This window comes from Kryptolebias marmoratus, linkage group LG1 (genome assembly GCF_001649575.2).
Source record: "Kryptolebias marmoratus isolate JLee-2015 linkage group LG1, ASM164957v2, whole genome shotgun sequence".
Classification (NCBI taxonomy): domain Eukaryota; kingdom Metazoa; phylum Chordata; class Actinopteri; order Cyprinodontiformes; family Rivulidae; genus Kryptolebias; species Kryptolebias marmoratus.
In genome coordinates, this window is record NC_051430.1 from 7,693,211 (window position 1) to 7,710,471 (window position 17,261).

Genomic DNA, 17,261 nt, shown 5'->3' on the forward strand with positions numbered 1-17,261 from the left:
GCACTGCATCTGTGCAAATACAGTGAACACCGGTCAGAGGTTATGGGAGGTTGGGTCTTCGTCGTGGAAAACAGCAATGGTGACAGCAGGTGTGTGATCATAAAGCCTACACGGTCGACTGACGGTACACGCCACATTCACCCCATGGTGGACTGACGGTGGCACGCCGAGTGACCTTACTCCTGCTGACCAAACTGCGTGCACCGAGAGCCGTCCGGCTGCTTTTAGTGACTGCCACAGATCAGAGCATGTTGATCACAGCTTCGAATCAGCAACATCGTCAAGAAAAGCAAGCCGGTTGTTCTCGAAGGCCACCCAAACACGAGTCACAGTTTTCAAAAAGCTAAATTTGGATCCAGTGTTGAATTCTTCCTGTGTGTATGACGTCTTTCTGCTTTCTAATAGGATCAAATCCACATTAAAGAACTCGGTTCGGTGATTAATTAAAGGTAATAAATGTTATACAAACGTGCACCAGTCAGACAGAAAGAAAAAAGGAGCAGCGCTTAACGATCGACCCTCAAGATGAATCTAAACCCACATGTAATGTGACTTTGCCCACACATCAACCAAATGTGCCACAAAGAAAGAAAGAATGACTAGGCTAACTAAATATGGAGGCCCCTAAAATCCAAGTGTTTCCAAACAGATGGAGAACCACAAACCTCAACCAATCTGCTGTCCGTTCAAACTGAGGTATGTCTATGTGTCTGCTGACCAATCCACCTGAGGAGCAATCAGAAACTTGTTAGAATTTACAACAATGTAGGCCAAATGAAAACCCTCGGACTCCTCGTTGGCCAGGACGCCTACAATTTAGGGGGAAAGATGGATGGATTTTTTTTTTTTTAATTTACCTTATTGACGGCTAAATCACAACCGTAACAAAATCGATCCTGAGAAGTTGGCACAAACTTTCCGAGTCCGTGCGAGTCTATTCATTTCTGATTGAACGCCTCTTGAATTCCCAGGGCAGGGTCCATTAAAATCCTCAGCCAACGACGATTTTTTGCAGCAGAACTGTCTGGATGAATTATGCACATTTGGGTGTTATGGTTTTAAAACATTTTAGATGCACACTGTCATGAAAAGAAAAAAGAAAAGAAAGAAAGAAAAAAAAACACAACAACAACAACCGGGAGGCAGATTCTCAAAAACTACAATTGCTCTAAAAGTTCTCGACCTGTTTCTTTAAACGAAGAGCAAGCTGCAAGGAGGTGAAGCCAACAAAAGGCAACGGTGATGCAAGGACAGCATTGGAAATAAGAACGTCCACTGACAGATTTGTTGGGTTGACAGTAATCTGTTAGTATGCAGCGGGGAGGACGAGTGACAACCTAATAGAAACAGGGTTTTTTTTTTGTTTGTTTTTTTGTTTTACACAATCTTGACCACTAAATTGCATAAGAAACCTGGTATAAAGTAGAAACTGTTCAGCAGCAGATAAAAAAGCAAGTTAATTTACAGTAGTGACATATTTTACATAATTTCTTCGTCAAAATAAATAAAATTAAATATACAATTCCAGGTAGGAAACAGGTTAATTTCGCTGGTAGGGTTCTCAAATTGGCTCATCTGGCAGACCATTCACAGAAACGGAGTTGAGGCCAACCAATTCCTTTGACTGGCAAAACAAAAGGGTGCAAAAGCCTTTCGCTGAAGTTTTCCTCTGAAGGCATTTCCTATAACTGCACAAAAGGACAGGGAGGGGGGATTGTGAAACGTTGTCAGAGGCCAGGTTACGAGTGCGTATCCCAGGTCGGTTTACTCACCCGGAGTCCGTAGCCAAGTCCTAATCGAACGCCATTTCTTGACTTTTTCTTACACAGCGGGCAACCTTTCGCTTAAATTCACCATTAGGGTCCTCCCTCCATTCTTTCTGCGGAAGCAAGAATCACATTCTTTTTATTAAAAGGCCTAGCATTGTTTGAAGGAACGCTCATCGCCTGCCACTATTCGTGTCAGAGTTTAAACCAATACCATCTCCTGGCAAGAGTTATAGCGGTTTTGGTCAAACCTGGTAAATGACGTTATGCACGATCTCATCTGACATTGTGAGTTCTTGCCAGATGCGTTAGCGTTAAAAGTATGTGTTAAGGATAACTATCTGCTACTACCACACTCTAAAACGGGCAAAAACATTATCGCTCTTTCACCTTCTGCAGCGGGCGACGGCGACACGATCAGCTTAACTGGCTGCAGAGCTTCAAAGAGCTGAAGGGCAGTTTCTAGAGTTGAACTTACTGCAGCATCCACATTAGCCGGCGAGTCACTGTTTGGGTCTGCCAGCATGGAGATAACACTAATCATGATTGTCTCTACGGTGTGGATTGGAAGCCAGCGCTCCTCTGGCTTCTCATAACCAAATTTATCTTCTCCTGGCTCGTGCAGGATTGAGATGCAAACATCCCCATTCTTTGCAACTGCAAGGAAGAATTGGAGGAGCAGTTAAAACAAAAAAAAAATACACGGCAATGTGAAGTGCAATCACTACAGTCTTGGAAAAAAAAGTCATAAAAATATTATTATGTAATGATTTGGAGAACATCCTCACCATTTGGATGCCAGATCTCAGTGATAAACTTCATCTTTGGTGGCCGTAGTGGATAATCATACGGAAAGGTTAGGTATGCTTTAAAAAACCCTCCTTCACTGTAGTTACAAAAGAAGGAAAAAATAATAAAAAGGACAATTTTTTAATTAAACAATTCATGCTTTTTAATTCAAGGCGTTTTAAACAAATATGTTCTGACTTACAAAAGAGTATCTTGTGGACCAATGATTACAACTTCCCACTTGTAAATGTCGTCATCATCTATGAGACCAGCTGAAAAGCCCTCCACAGGGTTCTTGTTGAGCTCTGGAAGAAGGAGAAAAATAAAAGTTATAAATAGAGAACTTATGGCGAGTCGAGGCCTCAGTGGTGCCAGTGGTCATCGGAGCACTCGGTGCTGTAACCCCCAAAGTGGAAGAGTGGCTCCAAAAGATCCCAGGAACAACCTCAGAGATCTCTGTGCAGAAGAGAGCAGTCCTAGGAACAGCTAAGATACTGAGGAGAACCCTCATGCTCCCAGGCCTTTGGGATCCTTGAAGTGAAAACAACTCCTCCCCCCCTGCACAAAGACATGCAGGCCACTGAGCACAAAGAAACAAGTCAGTGTTATTTATGCATTAGTTAATATGGCAAACCCTGGTAGATATTAAACGTCCAGGTTTTTACTCACAAAGCAAAACGACCAGAATAAATCTGCTCAGAGCACGAAAGCAACTTTTTAAAAATAAGACTTGACCATATAAGCAAAACACGAACAGTTCTGACTGGATCATTTCAACTCCCTCCGGACCACATGCGACAATCGGCCCCGTGGACTTTTTTTTTTTAAATAACGTGTTAAAAATGACTAAATTAAACATGGACTGATTGATTGGTCAACGAGTTAATTAGGTCAATTTTATAATTTTTTTTTTTTTCAAATAATCCACATTGGCCACATCTGAGCATATTAAGCCAATTAAAAAGAACGTCACATGTGGGAATATTCACTCACTTGTCACCCTGCCCTTTTATCAACGTGCTTTTCAGGAAGAAGTGCTTCTTTATATACAAAGCCGTCAGACCCAAAAGGACTGTGGTAACTTTTAAAAAGAACCACGTTGAAGTTACCAGGGAAAATGGTAAGATTTAGTCATCTTCTCTTAGAGCCTTAGACATTTACTTGAGCGTAAATATATGCTTAGAACTGTATTGTAAGTGAACTTTAAATACACTGTAAACTTCAGTAAAGGGAACAATGACTGCATCAAGGCTCAGGGAACAATCACCACATTCCAGGCAATCACGGTTTTATTTTTCAATCTAGTAAATTGTAATGTATATAATACTAAATCATTGCATTTATAAGCCTAAAAAACAAACTAATCGGCTTCCTAAATTGGTCAGTTGTTGCACTGATTTCTAAAGGTTAGCATTCACCCTCATCCTGATCAGTCGACCTCTAAGTTAAATTTTCTTTTACAATATTAAATATTAAACATGCAACTGATTTCTGAATAAGATCAATCTTTCATTTGATTAGCAACTTAAATCAGGCAATTGACTGCCACTGCTCAGCATTAAAGGCACACAAAGATGACTCTTATTTCTGTGTTTTCGGGGTTAATCTTTGAAGTTGTTGCAAATAGTATGTCACTTTTTTTGGAAGATACAAGTTGTCCAAGTTCATTCAATAACTGATAATTGAAATAATCAAATAATGGTCTTTTAAAGATATGTGTTGAAGTGATCCACCAATTTTCAACAACGGCAGTGACTAAACCTCAGTTAAATCAAAGGATCACACACTATACCACTATATACAGTTGAGGGAAAATGCTTTCTGAAAAAAGCAACAAGCCATTAGTCATTTTCAACCATTTACCATTACCTGACCACATAAATTACAGCTTTAAGTTTTACTAGTTAAAACAAGCTGCCATACAGCGTTTTCCTGCAACATGTCTAACTTTACTGAAGCGAACACTTCGGCTGCAGCTTTAACATGAAACCATTTTTGTGACGCTGATCTTAGCACTAATGCAATACAGTTATACCCTAATTTTATCTTGACAGCTACTTTCTATTTTTTTAACCCAAGCTGTATTTGTAGTCCTAATAAAATACATGCGTTTTAAACAAAGTATGGTGCTAGTGCTTTGAAAAACATCCCTAAGAAACCCAGTCCATCTGGCATCACATACGAAGGTTTTGGACGGGCTGGATTCGCCTACCGTCTCGTGTGTGTGTGGGGGGGGGGGGTGCTGCTCACGCTTACCTGGATGGTGGCGGGAGTTCTATTAGAACCCCGTCTTAGAGTTTTCCATTACCTTCAACACCACCCAGACTTTTTTTTTGTTTAAACTGAGTGACCAGCTGCTCTGAATGGGTGTCAGACAGCGAGTCCACTGTCTCAGTTTGTGCAGCCGGGGAGGGCGCCGTCTGCTCTCGTGTTGCTGATCACCACGAGGGACTGTCCTGCTCACCGCTCACACCTCTGACTGAGTCATATCATCTGTGGAAGTTCTCTGATGACTCCATGGTTGTGTGGCGTTTGGATACGAACATGAATTGGTGGACGGCGTTGTGGAGTGGTTTCGCAAGAATCCCCTGCTTCTGACTGTGGCCGGTACCAAGGGAACGGTGGGTGGCTTAAGTAGAAAAAGGCCTCCTACATCTTACGTCCTGTTTCTAAACAACAGGCTGGACTAGTGAACCAACGCGGATGCCGTTTGCAAGAAGGGGATGAGCAGTCTCTACTCTGAGCCTTTAACGCGTGCAGAAAGATGCTGCGGATCTTTTATGGCAGGAGCCACCTTCTGTGCTGTTTGCTGGGGGGGGAGCAACATCAGTGCCGAGAGGTGCCAGCAAACTAAAACTCATTAGATGTTTGAGTCAGTGAGGGACAGGAAGTCTGTGAACAAACTGCTCTCCACCACGGACCACCCACCCCACCCCCTCCGTGACTACAGGGACAGCGAAGCTCTTTCTCCAACACACTCCTTCAGCTCTGCCGTCACGAACACTTCAGGAGGTCCTTCAGACCGTTTTCCATCTCCCTGTTTAACAGCTCATCTCTGTGTGAAGGATTAATGCTTCACCGTCTGTGCATCTGTCTATAACAACTACAAATATATAGGCATCAGTACATTCTGCCGCTGAGCAGCACCTTTAAACACTGCACTACTTTTATTTTTACTCCATCTACTGGTTGGTTTACCGATGTCGCTAGATATTATTCTAAGTTTTCTGATTTCTTATTTCTTTGTACTCAGCAACTCGTCCTTGTAGAGTACAATTACTTATATTTCAGTTATTGTGCATACTACTTTGACCTTTACTTATTTTACCCATTTATTTTATGTCTGCCGCTTGTGGTGTCATTACCTGCGTTTTGTTTTCTGTACGTACTACTTTTAACTTCTGCCTGTTATTTTTGGATTTGCTGCTGTGAATGGATATCCTTCAAGTGATCAATAAAGCACCTACCGATCCATCCATCTATCATCATAATGAATTTTGGCACAACTTACATAATGCAAAAAAACACAAACAAAGAGACTTTGAGCACTTTGGCTTGGTTTTCAGACATAAAAGAGATATCAGAGGCATACACCAAAACTGTATCATCAATTTTAAGAGGGTGTCCATTAGTTTGGAGGCTGGACAGGCATTAAATCAGACTGTCCAGCAGAGGCAAATTAAACTGCATATCATGAGGGGGTCTTGGTGAGGAGATTCCCCTAATAGGTGCTGAGTAAATGTCTCCATCTGTGATCATAAAGAAAAAAAAAAAAGGGGGGGAGCAATGACTCCTAATGGGAGATGAGGGAAGCACTTCAGCAGCTACATCACAGACAGAGGGAATTAACTATAAATGTTTGGCGTCGAACCCGCCAACTTCACAGCATGAGGCAGATATAAACACCAGATTGGGGGGGGGGTCATTTTATACAGATAAATTACAAATGTACCTTTTATCAAGTGGCTACTGGATATGTAATGTAGAGCTATGAGGCAGTGGAGTGAGCCCACCTCTCTGTGTAGCTTTGTTTAAAGTGATGAGGACAGATGATTCCCTGGATTGATTATTCCTTTGTTCTGTCCTCCAACTAATGCCAAACTAGCTAGCAGGCTAACGAGGTTGGCACTGCGATTCTGTGCTGGTTCAAGATGGGTTGTTTTGGCCAGATATACTTCGACATATATGTCTTGAATCCCAACAGTGATTAGCTACCCAAAGCAGCTTAGCCACACACTGGGCTGCATTGATAAAGGCGTCCTTTATGCTGCTGGGTTAGCTCTCTCCTATCCGCGTAGCTTCAATAAGCTAATGTCAGCTGGTAAACACAATAACCTTTCTATTAACTAACAGCCCGAGGCGGAACATTACCTGCCAGTTGTTTTCGGAGAAGTAAAGCTGATTGTTCGGTCATGGTACGCGAACGTAACCGAGGAGAAACAAAGTGTGTAGACGAACACCTTCTGAAAACGGAGCTAACTGTGGCTCTGCGCTGCCCCGCTGCTGGTCTCTCTCCCTGTGTTTTCACACAAACTCCGTCGGCTGGCCTTAACAGCGCGCATGCGCGTTGACACGTACCCTAAATCGGTGTTGCCAGATAGACGATAATTATCGAATTTATACGATAGTTTTAGGAGCTATACAATAAATGTTTTTTTTTAAGTCAAAGTATATGATATTTTTTGATACCCCCGTGTAATACCTCGATTATATTCACATGAACACATATCGTCAGAAAGTCTGATCCGACTGTCTGAAAAATATGCTGGCAAGGCGTGCAACTCTCTTTTCATCTCCTGTGCACGTGTTCGCCATTCACAGCTCTCACTTTGTCTTCCCCCTCACTCTCACTCCCACTGAGCGAGAAAGCGCATCCTCTGCACATACCATAGTTTAGGTCAAAATACGATCATTTAAAAGCGACAAAACAGTATTTCGTCATTTTCTATCTGGCAACCCTGATGTTTCTTTAGATCCATAAAATAACAAACTAAGGAACTTTTAGATTACTATTAAAGAAGTTACTGCCAGATGTATTTTTTTTTAGTTTATCAAAACGACTTATTAGGTTTATTGTTAGATAGTAAAGTGCAAAACCTTTAAACCACGTTTAATTTATGTCCATCTTGACCTTAAGACTCCAGATTTTCTTTAAAGTGGTCTTGATTAAGATGTTTCTGAGCTTTCATTTTTCCTTTGGACACTGGCTACTTTTTAAATTCATTTTGTTCCAGTCTTTTTACCTGATCATGACAGTATTTTGTTCAGTGGGTGCAAAAGAAAAGCAAAAAACAAAGAAAGTGGATAAGTGAAGGACAAAAAGGGACATGAGAGATCATTCAACATCCTTCAGTTCTGTATGCCAGGTTTGTTGGTGCTAAAAATACCTCATGCCTGTTATCTTTGGTGTTTTTCATAAATTAATTTAACAAAATGTACAAGAGGTTGTGACAGGCTAATAACAGATTGCTTTCTCTGGCTTCAAGTTTCACGAAAAAGTATATACAGGTATATTTATTTAATTAGGAAAATATATTTATATATTTTAGCAATATTATTACAATAGAACCTCACATGTTCCATTTTAGAGCTACTGATTAGGTTTTTTATTTTCTAAGTAATCACCTGTTGAAATATCGATGAATTTGTGATGCAAAGTAATAAATTGTGTCCTTAAACAAACAAAAATGACCATTTTGATTAAAATAACTGATATTACCTATGTATATTTGTATAATCAATTAGAATATTATTATTTGTCACAATTTCCATCTAATTTCATCTAAAGCAAGTGATTGAACGGAATAAAGATCTTAAATGCAAAGAGAGACAGTTTATGAAGTAACAGGGTAGACAAAATAATAGGAAAGGAAAAAAAAACCCAAAATAAACAAAGCAAGAGAAAAAAACAAAAGTGTAATTTTTATTAATATGAGGTTATCTGACACAATGTTCCCATAAACCTAATTAAAAATATTTTATCAGAACATCAATATTTATTTCAGACGTCACTGGGCAGATTTTATGGCGTTTGTTTTCGCTCAAAGAGTTGATGTGTTCAAAGACATTTCTAAATCGTCGGAAATGTCCTTCATGTCGTCGGAAATAATATGTGTTTTAAACAAAGTATGGTGCTGGTGCTTTGAAAAACAACTATATATATATATATATATATATATATATATATATATATATATATATATATATATATATATATATATATATATATAGACTATAGACATCATATAGACATCATAGTTACAAGCGTGGATGTCGAAAATATGAGCTGGTGATGCCTTAAACGCAGCACTAGGACGGAAGTTATTCGGCGCCATATTTAATACATCAGATGCTAAGTGTCGTTAGCTGTTTCCAGGCAGAAACTTTCAACCAGTCGCGGATACGTACAACAAACCTCCAAAAATAAATAAAAATGAATGTGGTGGATCATGTTCGGGATATGGCTGCGGCCGGGCTGCACTCTAATGTGCGCATTTTGAGCAGTTTGTTGCTGACGATGAGTAACAACAACCCGTAAGTAACAACCGAACGGGAACCGTGTATTTCCCGACGAGTGCCTTTCCATACCTGTTTTTAAAATCTTCCCTCCGTGGTGGTGACGGCCCACGGCTAACCACCGTGTTATAAACAGCTAAGATTAGTGATTAAAATATTTTATTAGCTTTATTTCACTTAACCGAAGAATATGCGCAGGTAGATTATTGTGCATTTCAAATACTGCGAGTGTTATTTTCCAAGTCATAGACACGGCCATGTGTTGACTCCTGCATACGGTTCCAGCAGGACTTCAGGACATTTTGTCACTTATATTGTTAATTATTTGCAGTTTTCCCCCTTTAGCCTTAGTGTTGTAGAGTTGATTGTTTTAGTTATAACAAAGCTAACTCCTAAAGTCACAGTTCAGTGTATCTTATTTATATTCTTTATACTGAGTTGGTCAAATACCTTCTTTTTTTTAGGAGTTGGATAGTTTTTCTTTAGTTTTTAATAAGCTTGTCACTGTTCCCTGATCTTAGCCTTTGGTTTTGGCTTTTAATCACACTAGTTTCCTGTGACGGTGAGGATTTGACAGATTTCTCGTTATGATTGATCAGATTTTTGTTTATGTCTTTAACATACTGAAGGGAGCTGTTCTCGCCAGCCCAGAAGTATCAGCTGTTGGTTTACCATGCTGATGCCATTTTCCATGATAAGGAATACCGTAATGCAGCCTGCAAATACAGCATGGCACTTCAGCAGAAGAAGGTGCTCAACAAAACCTCTAAGGTCCGTACTTCGGCTGGTGGAGCTGCATCCAACATCCAGGCACAGGTGGGTACTTCAGGACCAGTTCTGAGCTTCGTGTTTGTGGTATTCGTTACTTATTGTGTTTTTGTCCCCTGCATTGATTGACTTATACTATTGTAGTTGATGTGAATTAAAAAAACAATAATAAAATCAAATATGTATAAGATTTAAGATCTGTTGTCAGCTCAGATAAAGTGCAATAAAGTCTCCAATCACATTGCCTCGTTATGGTTTAAACAAAAATCTGCTTTTAGATTGTGTATATAATATATATATATATATATATATATATATATATATATATATATATATATATATATAAAAATGTGTAAGTTTTATTTGGTATAATGCAATGCAAAATAAGGATTATTAATAAAAAATGGGAAGTGAAAAAAAGCTTTTGATGCAATGTTTGATCCAGAAGATGTCATGCTCTGGGGCTCTTGACTAAAGTTCAGAACACACATTTTTTTTTTTTTTTTTTTTAAAGAGTTTGCCCTCAGAAATAGAGGTAAAATACAAAATAGCTGAATGCTACACTATTCTGAAACTGGATAAAGACGCTATCGCCGTGCTCGACGGGATCCCATCTCGACAAAGAACTCCAAAGGTAAGTCTGCTTCTTTTAGAGCAAATGCTCATTATTTTTATCATGGTTTTCTTTGTCATGTAGACTTCTCAGAGGTGTACAGACCTACATCTGAATGTCCCTCTGTGTACACTACTGCATAAAAACTGGGGCTGCAGAATATGTACTCAAAACTGAGTTAATCAAACATTTTATTTAGTTTTAAATGAATTTGTGAGGGTCTGCTGCGTTCCTCTTTTCTGAACACAAACGGAGCATATCTATTCATTCTTTCGTATTAATCTCTCATTCAAAATAAACAAAAACAACCAAAATCACCCCATACAAAACAGACGATAGGCAGAAGAAAAAGGCCATTACTGTCATTTACACATCTACCGTGCTTCACTGACAGACCAAAGTTGTATCATAGTTATATCCACTGCTTAATTGTTAAATTGTAAGGAAAAGGTTGCAAAAGTGGGGGAACATAATATGAATATAAAGAGAAGAAATTGATTCGTTTCAGCAATGAAACTGAGCTTCTTTAGGGTGTTCAGATAAAATCCTGATGATATTCTTTCTCACCTCAGATCAACATGATGCTAGCCAACTTGTACAGGAAAGCCGGGCAGGAACGTTCTGCTGTGACGAGCTACAAGGAGGTGCTCAGACAGTGCCCCCTCGCCTTGGATGCAATAATTGGTAAGTTACGTTCCAGGTTCTGCTAGCGACCGATCAGTGTTTGACCTAAAAGCACACGTCGCACACATCTAAACCAGTAAGAGTCACACAGACCACAGATAACACCGTCCTGCCTGTCTTTGTTCGGTGAGTGCCTCATTTGGTTCACACAGAGTAATCCTGTCCACCAGCTTGCACCAAAGTAATGTTATTAAAGTATTTATGAGCAGTCTGTGTCTTACCTGCAGCAGACAGCAGTCAGAGCACTAGAAGTTTGAGAGATAGAGCTGCATAATATATTCAAAATGTATCCTCAGTGAGTGCAAAATCAATATTGCAAAGGACTGCAATAAATTATAGGCCATTATATTTAATTTAAAACACATTCATGTTCTGTTAATATATTTGGTGAATCTAAGCAGAGCAGTAGTTCACGTTGAAGTGACTGAGGACTATGATTATAATAATAATAATTCCTATAAATCAAGTCTTGTGACACACCTGAGGTTCTTGATTTTTCTGTGCTTTGAATGTTTTTAGTGTGAAGGGATGAGAAATGTAAATATTAAGAGGATTATACTCTCTACTTACGTTTTGTTCACACATTTGTGCTTCACATTTAATATCAGTTTTATAATTTGCAGCTGACAAGAATTCCTGAATTTAATCTTAATATGTGGTAAACTTGTCCAGCATAAATGCTAAACAACAGTAAATTCAGACTCGACTGTGTTTTAAAGGCTAGCTGGATAAATGGTGTTTTGTTTGTTTAAGCTTTGGACAGTGTCCACACCTGGTTTATATAATAACAGTTTGCTTGAAACTGTTTTTTTTTTAATACTGTAAAGTTTTAAAAGTGTTAATACATCCCTCCCTCCTCCCAGGCCTTCTGTCTCTGTCAGTTAAAGGAGCTGAAGTGGCGTCTATGACCATGGATGTGATCCAAAGCATTCCCAACTTGGACTGGCTCTCTGTTTGGATCAAAGCGTACGCCTTCATCCATGCAGGGGACAATCAGAGAGCGATCAACACGATTTGGTGAGCAGAGTTCCAGTGCTTCAAACTTAAGAGACTGAATTTTCTGTTCTGGCTTTGAATATCAGTTTGCTATGTCCCCCGGCTTTGTGACCCTCCCCACCCCTGACACGAAAACGTGAAACACTCTGCTCCAGCTCTCTGGAAAAGAAGTCTCTTTTGCGGGACAACGTGGATCTCCTGGTGAGCCTGGCAGATGTTTATTTCAGGGCGGGGGACACCAAAAACGCCATTCTCAAATTTGAACAAGCGCAGATGTTGGATCCGTATCTTATCAGAGGTGAGTCACGGAAAGAGAACTTCTTTTAGGCCCATGTTTACAGTTTATTAACTCCTAAATATGTCTTGCATTGTTTAGACAGCTTTATTTTTATAACTTCGACAACTGTTGTTAGTCCTGTACGGAAAATAAAACTTTTTTTTTAAATCACTTGCAGGAATGGATGTTTATGGCTACCTAATGGCCCGTGAGGGTCACTTAGAGGATGTTGAAGTCTTAGGAGGGCGATTATTTAATATATCTGACCAACATGCTGAACCCTGGGTAATCTCTGGGTGAGTCTCTGACTGGACAGTTCAAACAGTCCTTTGCTTAAATTGAACCAAAGCAAAACCCAGCAACGTAATTATATTGTGTTAAATTCCTGTTAAATTGTTAAAGTCCTTGGATTTGTATGTTTTTCCTCAGCTGTCACAGCTTTTACAGCAAGCGTTACTCCAGGGCCCTCTACCTGGGGGCCAAGGCCATCCAGCTGAACAGCAACAGCGTCCAGGCCCTCCTCCTGAAGGGGGCAGCACTGAGAAACATGGGTCGAGTTCAGGAGGCCATCATCCATTTCAGAGAGGCCATGCGTCTGGCCCCCTGCCGACTCGACTGCTACGAAGGCATGTTCGATTATTTGAAGTCTTTGGGTGATCTGGCTGTGTGTTTCTGGTCGGCTTGCATTAACCTCAGCGTGCACATCTTCAGGTCTGATCGACTGCTACCTGGCATCCAATGGGATCCGAGAAGCTATGGGGATGGCAAACAACATCTATAAGACTCTGGGGGCCAACGCTCAGACTCTGACCATCCTTGCCACCGTGTGCCTGGAAGACCCGGTGACTCAGGAGAAAGCCAAGACCCTCCTGGACAAAGCGCTCGCCCAGAGACCTGACTACACCAAGGCTGTGGTCAAAAAGGCTGAGCTGCTCAGTATGTACAACTAATTGACTTGATTTGAATGGTTTCTTTTGAACATGCAAGAGAGTATACAAAATATTTAGGGGGAGAAAAAGTATTAAATATTTAAAAATAAGCAAAAATGCACTCCATCTTTGCTGATTTAGTTTAATGTTTGAAAAGGAGTGAGACGAAGTGCACACTTATATAAACCTACCTGTTCTCCATACTCCATCAGTGTTTATCCTGCTTCATTATTCATTAAAAACTTCATTAATTACAAAACATGAAAATCTAATTACACAGAATATACAGGTCATGTATGCAGTATGAGCACTAATCATTTTAAAATCACAGAAATCCCTCAAATTATTATTTCCTTTTTTTACACAAAACACCCTTTGGATATTTCCTGGTGGGTGATTACTTTTTGCTCTGAGCAGAATGTGTGCTGCTTTGGATTTCACCAAATCTGCAAATACCAGTAATTCAAGCTGAAGGAATATTAAATTTGTATGATCCCTTTAGCCAGCATCATAATTGATTCAAACTGCTGTCCTTTTAAGAATAAAAAGAGAATTTAATGTACTTTTGTTATTATCACCCCAGATCTCAGCGTAGTAGCCTAAATAAGGTAAAACCGGTGAACATTAGAGAATATGGGGGGATGTATGATCTAATACCTGCTTTCCTTTAACACTGCAGTGCTTTTTTACTGTAGAAAGAATGTGTTTAATATGGACTTTCCAACAAAGCTTTTCATCTATTGTCACCCAGAGGAATCTGCTTTCATTGACCCTTTCTTTATCAACCCCATTTATTTGAATTTTTACATTTATATGTACTCTATTTCCAAATAACTATATTTTAGTTTTATTCAGCCAAACGTTATTTTATTCATTTTACAGGTTATCTCCTCCAATAAATGCTGCAAATCATTAGTGATGGGAACAGAAGCTCTTTTGAGTGAACTGAATCACTAAAGTCAGTTCATTACAATGATTCGTTCAAAAGATTCGTTCACCGAATCCTTCAGTTCACACAGTTTATTAGTTAGTTTAGTTTATTTCTTTTGTGCCATGCACCATAAAAGGTGCCCAGCCTCCACGGGCGTATAAGACATACAAACATATTTCAAAGATTCAGACAGAGACCAGCATCAACATCCTTCAAACAGAAAGTGTCTTCTTTTTGAATATGCCAGGCTTTTAAAACACACTGAGCTAACTGAAACATGCGTGAATCAGCAGTATGTTCATTATACGGATCACTCCTCAGCGGCAGTACGTTGTTTCCGTGCGCAAATCAGCAGTACATTTACTGAGAACCAGATTTAATATATCGGTCTTCTGTATAATTAATGTCTAAGTGAAACAGTTTTGGGCCAAACACTGAACCTTGCAGGATGCCAGAAGCAATATCCATACGTGAGGAGAAAACAATCATTTAAACTTCACAAACTGTTGTTACCTAAAAAGCTCACAACCCAAAAAAACTACTCCCCTGATGTCGTAACATTCCAGTTTTCTTAACACATCATGGTTTGATGTTCAGGTCTGTGAATAACTTAACCAATTATTGTATTATTGTATATAATATTTTTTTTCTCACTTGGAAAGTAAAGGAGTTGACATATATTGACACGCGAATCGTTTTCTGTTTAGGTCGGGAACAGAAATACGAAGAGGGGATTGGCCTGCTGCGGAATGCCCTGGCCAATCAAAGTGACTGCGTCCTGCACAGGATGCTGGGAGATTTCCTCGTGGCTGTCAACGATTACCAGGAGGCCATGGATCAGTACAGTATAGCGTTAAGGTAAGCAGATTGATCTCCGAGGAAATTCTTAGAGATTTAAAAAAAAAAAAAATTCCCCCTGACAAACAAGGCGGATACTAAAGTTGACATTTTCTCTTTAGCCTGGACCCCAATGACCAGAAGTCCTTAGAAGGGATGCAGAAGATGGAGAAGGAGGAGAGCCCCACAGACGCCACGGTGGAGCTGGACGGCGACGACATGGAGGGCAGCGGCGAGGATGGAGACCTCGAAGGCAGCGACAGCGAAGCGGCTCAGTGGGCCGATCAGGAGCAGTGGTTTGGTATGCAGTGACCCAAACCCAGCGAGGAACTCTTGAGGGCCACTCTCTGCGCACGAACACGTCGAGTAACTCCACGTGACTGAAGCTGCAGAGATGAAAGACGGCACAGCTGAGAAACTCAAAGGGAACTCAAGATGTCAGATTTGTTTTTCCACTAAGAGTGCAGGAGAAAACCCGAGTACCCACATTTGTCATCGTTCTGCCAACATCTGTTTCCATTTAAGGTATCTTCACTTCTTGGCTTTCAGGTAGTGCAGTACACATTAAATGAGGGTCGGATCTTTCCTGCCTCGAGGTGGTTTTAGTCCACATTGAGGCCGTTTAGCAACTTGTCATCTGGTGGGAAATAATCAGGCTGAATCTAAAATGTCTGCTGCTGGTCATGGTGTTACAGGAAGATTTTTAGGTTAGGTTCGACCTGACGTCAGTGCCACAGGAAGAGTTGTGAACGTGCCCAGACTTTCTGTTTGACTCAACAGGCAACGTTATTCAGTGTTTTTGCTGCTTCTTAATGTTCTGACATGGATTTGTCATGAAATGTACACGTTTTTTTTTGTGTCTTCAGCGACTTTAAAAAAGAACTCAAGTTGTAAAGTTTACTGAAGTAAAATGTTTATATTTTTTGTACATATTTTAGTAAATGTAAAATAAACTTGTTCATGGATTATCACATACATTGAGCTGTGCAGTTTGTCTTTAAAGCAGAAATGTTGGACTTCAGGAAAACCACTGCGGGTTATGGTAAAAAGCTCAGTCTGGAGCTTAAAGTCAAAATGAAACCTAACAGTTCAAAGTCATGTTTATTCAGTGGAAAAAATAAAATCCAGACACGTATCCACCTGAAATTTCTATATTCCAAAACCGATTCATAACGCAGACAGATGGTGGCTTTGTGTTCTGGTACAGACATGAATAACAACTATTTTCATACCGTAAAACATTTATTGTTGCTAAAATCATTTATTTTTTTAAAATGAATGTTGAACCTTGTTTGTGTGATACTGTGAGATGTCAGTTGGCAGTGGCAGCCATCTTGAATCAGGTTGATTCTAAATGTTAATATGTTGTAGATACACATCTGATTTTTATTTTCTGCAAGTTTCATTTAATTCATCCAGGGCTTCTTGAGACACATTATATTACCAAAAGTATTTGCTCGTCTCTCTTCACATCCATGAAGTTAAGTGACATCTTAATCCGCAGGGTTTCATTTGATGTTGGCCCACTCTGTGCAGCTCTAACAGCTTCAGCTCTTCTGGGAAGGCTTTCCACAGGTTTAGGACAACACTGATGTTGGACAGAAGGCCTGGCTCACAGTCTCTGCTCTAATTCATCCCAAAGGTGTTTTATCAGGTTGAGGTCAGGACTCTGTGCAGGCCAGTCAAGTTCTTCCTCACCAAACTCACTCATCCGTGTCTTTATGGACCTTGCTTTGTGCCCTGGTGCTCAGTCATGTTGGAACAGGAAGAGGCCACCATAATCCTCCCTCCACAGAACTTTACACTCGGCACAATGCAGTCAGACAAGTACCGTTCTGGCAATCGTCAAACCCCGACTCATCCATAGATGCCTGATTTTTCTCCAGAGGACACATCTCCACTGCTCTAGAGTCCAGTGGTGGCGTGCTTTACTCCACTGCATCTGATGCTTTGCACTTAGTGATGGAAGGTTTGGATACAGCTGCTCAGCCATGGAAACCCATTCCATGAAGCTCTCTATGCAATGTTCCTGAGTTGCTGTCGTTCCCAATCACTTCCACTTTGTTCTAAATCCACTAACAGCTGACTGGAGTATTTAGTGGTGACGACTGGACTTATTGCACAGGTGGCATCCTATCACGCTGGAATCCAGTGA

The 17,261-nt window shown here is 40.2% G+C and overlaps 2 protein-coding genes across 3 annotated transcripts; one reads left to right on the forward strand and one right to left on the reverse strand.

Moving 5' to 3' along the window:
- Nucleotides 1–795: 795 nt before the first annotated feature.
- On the reverse strand, nucleotides 796–7,102 carry ube2g1b (ubiquitin-conjugating enzyme E2G 1b (UBC7 homolog, yeast)). Of its 2 annotated transcripts, none has more exons than XR_005233629.1 (6): nucleotides 6,927–7,102; nucleotides 2,758–2,860; nucleotides 2,555–2,652; nucleotides 2,157–2,423; nucleotides 1,773–1,879; nucleotides 796–1,688 (listed from the first exon to the last, which is right to left on the reverse strand). XR_005233629.1 is itself a non-coding variant. In XM_017414709.3 (6 exons), exons 1-5 carry the CDS (start codon nucleotides 6,967–6,969, stop codon nucleotides 1,793–1,795), a joined length of 510 nt encoding a protein of 169 aa, XP_017270198.1. In that variant the 5' UTR covers nucleotides 6,970–7,099; the 3' UTR covers nucleotides 796–1,688; nucleotides 1,773–1,792. The 2 variants fall into 2 exon arrangements, 1 of the variants encoding a protein (XP_017270198.1); XM_017414709.3 differs by having other exon boundaries at nucleotides 2,245–2,423; nucleotides 6,927–7,099.
- A 1,775-nt stretch (nucleotides 7,103–8,877) lies between these two features.
- On the forward strand, nucleotides 8,878–16,079 carry anapc7 (anaphase promoting complex subunit 7). The gene is made up of 11 exons (XM_017414492.3): nucleotides 8,878–9,089; nucleotides 9,701–9,887; nucleotides 10,354–10,473; nucleotides 11,025–11,136; nucleotides 12,000–12,153; nucleotides 12,288–12,430; nucleotides 12,588–12,705; nucleotides 12,839–13,035; nucleotides 13,121–13,345; nucleotides 14,977–15,127; nucleotides 15,229–16,079. Exons 1-11 carry the CDS (start codon nucleotides 8,989–8,991, stop codon nucleotides 15,416–15,418), a joined length of 1,698 nt encoding a protein of 565 aa, XP_017269981.1. The 5' UTR covers nucleotides 8,878–8,988; the 3' UTR covers nucleotides 15,419–16,079.
- Nucleotides 16,080–17,261: the final 1,182 nt, after the last annotated feature.